This window comes from Sylvia atricapilla, chromosome 8 (genome assembly GCF_009819655.1).
Source record: "Sylvia atricapilla isolate bSylAtr1 chromosome 8, bSylAtr1.pri, whole genome shotgun sequence".
NCBI classification, from domain to species: Eukaryota; Metazoa; Chordata; class Aves; order Passeriformes; family Sylviidae; genus Sylvia; species Sylvia atricapilla.
Genome location: NC_089147.1, coordinates 26,710,822 through 26,717,729, shown reverse-complemented (window position 1 = coordinate 26,717,729; position 6,908 = coordinate 26,710,822). Strand labels below are relative to the sequence as shown.

The window sequence follows — 6,908 nt, the reverse complement described above, 5'->3', positions numbered from 1 at the left end:
TTTAAGAGAAATGTACAGTGAAAATTAGGCAGCCTGGTTCCTTTGTGAGTGGATCGAAGGTTTCCACTGTTTGCAAATGTTTGAATGAAGCGTTTCACCGCTCTTTTGTTTTTGTTTAATCCCTGTCGAGTCATTGAGGTGGGTGCCTTTTAATTGAGGCAGTGTTTAGCAATGAGAAAGGCACCTTCCAGTATTGTACCTCTAACTGGTGGTGATGTAATTTTTTGAAATATTAGAAAACTGAAATTCATTATTATGGGGAATTAAAATTGAATTCACATGAGAATTCAAGGAGCTGTTTGTAAGCAAGCAGGAGCAGGGTTGCAGCACGATGTTTGCTCAGACCCGTTATGTTGTGAAGAATGAATGAGAACATTTTGTACTGGGGTTTTTTTTCCTGTGCCATTTTGGTAGCTAGAGAGAACTGTGCTCTGGGGAATTGTCACTTTCGGGGTTACACTGAGCACAACCAGCTCCCTCCCCCAAGCAGCCCTCAAAAACAAAACAAAAGACAGTCGATCCCCTTCAATTCTGTTTATTCAGATCGTATTATTCTTGTAACTTGGACTTCAACATAATACAGCATATTGCACTTACCGGAGAGCAGCACAAGAGAGGAAAAAAGGTACAATACTTCAGTTTATTCCCAAGGAAGAATAAAATGAGACAGTTGTTGCTCTTCTTAAATATATTAAACCAACTGAAAGTCTGAGTATATGTACACAAGATTTACTAAGTCCCTGAATACACCATCTGAAATTTTACGCATACTTTTTTGCTTTTCTTGTATTTTTTACAGAGATATACAGTATATCACACACAGTTTCAATTTGAGAACACTCTGCACAATTATACCCCAGCTCCAAGGCTGATGGGTTTTTTCGTTTTCTTTTTGGCTTTTTTTTTTTTTTGAAAGATCCCCTCTGATTTCTGCTAATGATTACTCCAATAATTTTTTTCAGTATTGTCTCCCATTTCCCACCCCCTCCACCTTGCCAGAATGCTGAGGGAAATACGGATTAAAAGTAAGTCTAGAAGAAAGCCATTACATCATGACAAAGGTTAAACTGTAGATATTGCACGTCAGTACAGAAACATAATGCAGTAACATTTTCATCCCCCGCTTTGCCTCTCTCCCACATGTCTCTCCTTGCTCCTGGGTTTGGGCCACGTGGGGGAACCTAACTGTACTCATAGTCTGATGAGTCCTCCTCAGACACCCCTTTCAGGTCTCTGTGGTAAGAGCCCATGCCATTCTCATCCATCTCGCCCGCTGGCTGCAGGCTTTTGCCCATTCCTTTGCGCTCCTCCATTTTGATGGTGTCGTAGAGTCCCTTAGGTCCTTCTTCAAGGAGGATGTTCCTCTCCGAGTGAGAGGGTTTCATTTGGCAGACATTTTTGAGAAAGAGTAGGACAGGGGCATAAAGCACGTTGGCAAGCCCCATGCCCAGGTTGAGCTGTGCAAAGCCCATGGTGTGCACTATCTGGCCAGCCACGATGGGCCCCAGGGCATACGCCACACAGTAGGAGATGTCTGCAATGGCGTAGACGCTGCCGTAGACAGAGACGTGACGCACGTCCACCAGAAAAGCCAGCGTGGGCAGCAGGGCCGTGTCCACCAGGGCGATGCCAAAGCAGATGCCACAAAGGGGAATGATGACCTGCCCGAAATTCCTGCAGGCTGGCACCAAGCAGGAGCTGGCACCGATGATGGCCATGCCCAGGGCCCCGTAAAACCACTGCAGGTGCGGGTACGCAGCAGCCAGTCGGACGGTGACGTAGACGCCCAGCACGTGGGGGAAGAAGGCGGGCAGCCAGGTGAGGCCCACCTCCCACTCGCTGGCCCCCATGGAATCCTTCATCCAGTTGGCGATGGTGGGCTCCAGGAAGGCCAGGGGGATGTTGCAGGTGGCCAGGGCCCCTGCAACCACGGCAATGTAGGGGTCAATCATGAGGCGGTGTATGGGGGTGCCGACGGGCATGTTGGCCCGTGCCCCGGTGCCGCCGGGCGGCGCCAGGACGAGCAGCAGCAGCCCGTCGAGGACGCAGACGCAGGCCAGCACCAGGAAGGGCACCCGCTTGCCCGCGAACTCGTAGAGGACGCCACCGAAGGGGGGTGCGGCCAGGCTGCCGAAGGAGATGCAGGCCAGCGCCGTGCCCAGGGCGCGGCTCCGCGCCGGCTCCTCGGCGTAGCGGTCGGCGATGAGGGCGATGCCGGCGGTGTCGGCGAAGGCAGAGCCCAGCCCCTGCAGACTGCGCGCCGCGAACAGCGTCGCGTAGTTCTCGGCGAAGGCGAAGGTGGCGGTGGAGAGGAACATGACGGCCAGCCCGGCCAGCAGCGGCGCCTCGTAACCCACGCGGTCGATGAGGGTGCCGCTGAGGGGGTTCACCAGCAGCTGCAGGATGGCTTTGGAGGCGAACAGCACCCCGATCTGCACGTCCTCGTTGTCCCCCGAGGCCGGCGGGTACCGCGCAGGCAGAAGGCTCCGGTTCCCGCCGCCGCTCCCGTTGCCCCCCGCGGGCGCGGACGGGCCGGCGGTGCCGCCGCGCATGGCCGCGATGTAGTCGGGGATGATGGGCACGATGACCATGTAGAGCATGTTGTCCAGCAGCAGCGCCACGCACACCACCACCAGCAGCAGCCGCCGCTGCCGCCGTGCCTCCCCCATGGCGGTGCCCAGCTGCCGCCGCCGCTCGCCCACCGCCTCCGAGAGGCGCTCCACGGCGCCCCGCGCCCGGCCCGCGCCCCCCGCCTCCGACATCGCCCTCAGCGCCGCCGCCGCCCCGCCGCCCGCATGGGGCACGGCGGGGGCGGCCCCGCCGCCTCGCCGCCCGAGCCGCCGCCGCTCACCTCCGGGCGGCTGCCGTCAGCCCGCGCCGCCGCTGCGAGGCGGCTCCGAGGGGCCGGTCCTCCATCACCACACTAATAAGCGCCGCGCACGGAAACCCCACCCGCCCCCGCCGCCGCGCCGGCCCCGCCGCTCGCCCGCCCTCCGCGCCCCGCCCCGCTGCACCGCGCAGGGGACGGAGCCCTGCCCGCCGCGGTAAGGGGGCTGCGGGGCGGGGGTGCCGCCGGGGCTCCCCGCCCCGGGGGTGTGCCTGGGGGGGCGGTGGGAACGCGGCACCGCCCCCGGGGCGGGGGCCCGACGGCAGCTCCCGCCGGCCCGACGGCGCGGCTGCCCGCCGACTCCCGGGCAGCGCTGGAAGCGAGCCCGGCTCCCCGGCAGCCTCCCGGAGCTCCCCGTTGTTTTGCCCTGGGCCGGGGCGACGTGCGCCCGCCGGTGCTGCGGGCAGCGGTCCCGTGTCCTCTCAGCCCTGCGTCGCCGCTGCCTCAGCGGAGCCCGGCTCGCCTGCGGAGGTCGGCGGCTACGGGCTCTGCCGCTGTGCTGCCGCCGTCTAAGCCGAGAGCTGCTCGGGGCGGCCCGCGGCCAGCCAGCGCAGGGTGTGAGGGCGCTCGGGGGCAATTGGGCTAATCGGCAACGGGGCTGGCAGGGCTGGGCTGAGCTTTGCCCCACCTCGGGGGGGGCGTGGGACCATGGAAGCTTCACTGGAAATCAGAGAGCAGCACAGTAACTGTCTCCCTGCATGGGAGCGTGTTACTAACCCTCAAACAAACCCCAGGGAAATAATCCTGAACTGCGGTTGTTACGCACTGCCCGCGGTTTGTCGGGCCAGTGCAGCAGCTGCAAGAGCTGTGGAGCAAGGGGCCTCGGTGCAGAGGCTTTGGTATTGAGAAGTGCTCCTTAGCACAAAGCAGCATGTCATTACTCCTGTAGCAGAAATGACATGTGGGCTGATCCAAGGAGGATCTCTGCAGAAGGCTGTATGAAATAATCCTGTCTCTCAGCCAAGCAGTTCCTGAGTGGATGTGGAATTTGGGCAACTTCATTTGCTTGCGTAGCCGGGCTTCCACAGCTGAAAGGAAGATGATTTATCTGTCAGTTGCTGTATTTTGCTCTGTTGCGAGAAAACATTCTAGATGGCCAGAAAGACTTTAAGATGGATCCCTGCATGGAGTAGCATACCGATCTGATTGTGCTTACACAGAAGTGGAACCTTAGAGCATATTTTAAATAACAATACCTCTAGACATCCATATTGTTGTCGTTACTATTGTTATTAATTTACTACATCTACTGTAAAACTGCTGAAATGCACCACTGACATTCAGGACCTGGGACTCTAAATAAGCTATTATCCCGAATGCTTCAGAAGCTAATTTCAGGGTGTAGGAGGAAAGTGTCCGAAGGAATAGAAGAGTCTAATTGGAAGGGTACTGAGCCAAAAGCCGAGGCTGCTGCACTCGGCTGCATGGTGTCCAGATACTTATCACCTATGAGACTGGTTTAGTTGGGGGAAAAAATCAAACCAAACACTACAAAGTCCGTCTTCTTCTGATTCCTCAAAAAGACCCTGGGGTAGCTTCTTGAGAACATGGTTCTGCACAGGACTGTGAGCGTGGGAGGAGCAGCTACCCAGATGATGAGGAAGTGGCTGAAGGATGCACCTCCTGTTTGGGATGGGTGTCACGTTTGCGGTAGGCGGTAATGGGTTGGGGGCAGATATGACTTTGGATCATTGCTGTGCTGCAGTCAGGAGTATTGGAATCTTGGCTCTCGCTTGATGAGGCACTTTATTTGATTAAAGTTTCCCTTTTAATCAGAGATATGGTCATTTCCCGTCTCTAAAATGGAATCTGGCTCTAGGGGTCATGTCTGGATAATAAAAGGACTGGTTCTCTTGTCTCATGGGAATTGATATCGAATTTATTACCATCAAGAGAAAGCAGAATTATACTTGTAAAATGTTGCATAATAAATTTAGCTTCCTTAGTAAATCAAATCAGCGGATACCCTTATCTGCAAGAGATGCGTCATCGCTACGTGAGCTTCTTTGACTAGACAGAACTAATGGGGAGAAAATGTACCTTCAAGTGTGGTCAAAGTTGATGGACCCACAGTAAATTAAAGTTTAAAAAAAATTCTCCCTGGTGTTTGGCTTAGAAATTTATAATTATGTTTGGGAAGGGACTTTAAGGTGAAATGAGATGACTTTTAAAATTTTGTGCTTTTATCCCAAAGCCCAGAGATGTGACAATTATTTAGTTTGAGAGGAGGAATGCAGAGGAGGTGATGTACTTCATTTGTCCTCCAGTGCAGAACATGCCGATTTGGAAAACCACTGTTAATGTCAAGGACATAGAGAAGATTTTGGATCTGTGTAAAGAAGAGAGATGACTGCACCAGGACTTCTACTACTTTCTTTGTTCTAGAGAGTGTAGATGAAGGAAAAGTAGCTCAGGATGACTGTTTGGCAATAAAAAGGTATTTATTACTGAAGCTGAAAAAGCCCATGGCCAGAAAGAGAAATTATACTTAGGATCTTCAAGATTTCAGAAGAAAATCCTGGAAAATATGTAACATGTATGAGCATACAAACCTTCATGTCTGATAATGGTATCAGTTCAAGCTGAATATAAGAGTAAAGTGAGGTTTAGTATGACCAGTTGATCACATTTCTAGCACTCACTTTGAAAAGGAAGATCTACCTACATTGGGAATTTTGGAAAAAATGAGAGAAGTTTCTCTCCAGACATCAAAATAAATACAAAAGTATTTAAATAGATAACATTACTTGTGTACAGTCTGCTCTTGCTTGTCCTGCTACCTCTGGAATTGATAGTTCTTTTGCTTTGAAATGACAGTTGTTTTTTATGCTATACCAGGGTTATTTTACAGAGAGAGGGAGAGAAGCAACAACTGCTGTGATGCACTCTGCTGTCAGGAATGGAACTGAGTTAATTGTGCATCCTTAGGAGCCTTTCTTCCACAGGAAAAAAAGTTTTGTTATGAGGTGTCCAAACACAATGAGTCAGAGTGTTAAGAGTCCTACAGGTCTGCAAAATATTAATACTCTTAATAGCCTGAGTAATTCATGTCTGCAATAGAGAGCTTGTCCTCTTCAGGATATGCCAATACCTTTTAGCACTTAGGTCTAAACTAAGTACGTGTTTCTTTTTTGATTAAAAGACCTGCTAATCTGATTCTGCCAAATAGGAGAGGCTCACCTAGTTTGAGAATATTTTACAGTCTTTGAAATGTGGTAGAGGAAAAGGGAATAGATAGAAGGGAAGGTCCATTTTCAGCAACTTAATTTCAAATGCATTTTTGTGCAGAAAATGGTCAGGCTGTCAAATGGCAGCCAATAAATTATTGTTGTGAATGTAATTATCGAGAGAACAACAGGTATTTTGCATTATCCATTAACATACTCCTGTATGTCAGTAGTAGCTGAGGTTCTCGCTCTTCCTGTTGGGAAGATGGACACACAGTACAGACAGAAGCACATGAAGCACACAGAGGAGCTTTGTAGAGCAGAGGCAAGAGGGAGTCCTGCCAGTGGCTGGTGGTGCCATGAGGTGGCACTGGGCAGGGACATGCCAGGCAGGGCTTGGTGCCCCTGGTCCTGCTTTGGGTTCCAGCTGGGCTGGTTGGCAGTCCTGGCTGGACAAGCCTTAGCCCCTCCAGCCACTGGTGCCTTTGGGATTAGCAGGATTAGCCACCAGGCACAGCCTTCTGGGGAGACTGTGTGTCTTGTAATTGTGTCAGAACTTCTTGTGTGATACAAGTGTAATGTGGGCTGGGGACCGTACATGAAAGTGTGCCCTTCCACTTCTGTGAAAGCTTTGTTCAATAAGCAAAACTGCTTTTTATTAATGGTTGTCATACTTTGAGCAATGGTAAAATGATTCGGGTGGGTTTTTTAATAAAATTACACCTGTACTTCATGCTGCTTCACTCTATGGAAATAGTGCTTAGAGAGAAAGGAAAAACAGATGAAGATAGGAAAAATAAGAGAAAAAGCAATTCAAGGACTTGTGTCTAAACTTACGGCAGTGCTAGAAATAG

The 6,908-nt window shown here is 51.6% G+C and overlaps 1 protein-coding gene across 1 annotated transcript; it reads right to left on the bottom strand.

Annotated features, from left to right (window-relative positions):
- Positions 1–519: 519 nt before the first annotated feature.
- Positions 520–2,762, bottom strand: SLC18A3 (solute carrier family 18 member A3). Its single transcript, XM_066324175.1, has one exon. It carries the CDS (start codon positions 2,760–2,762, stop codon positions 1,182–1,184), a length of 1,581 nt encoding a protein of 526 aa, XP_066180272.1. The 3' UTR covers positions 520–1,181.
- Between the last annotated feature and the right edge of the window lie 4,146 nt (positions 2,763–6,908).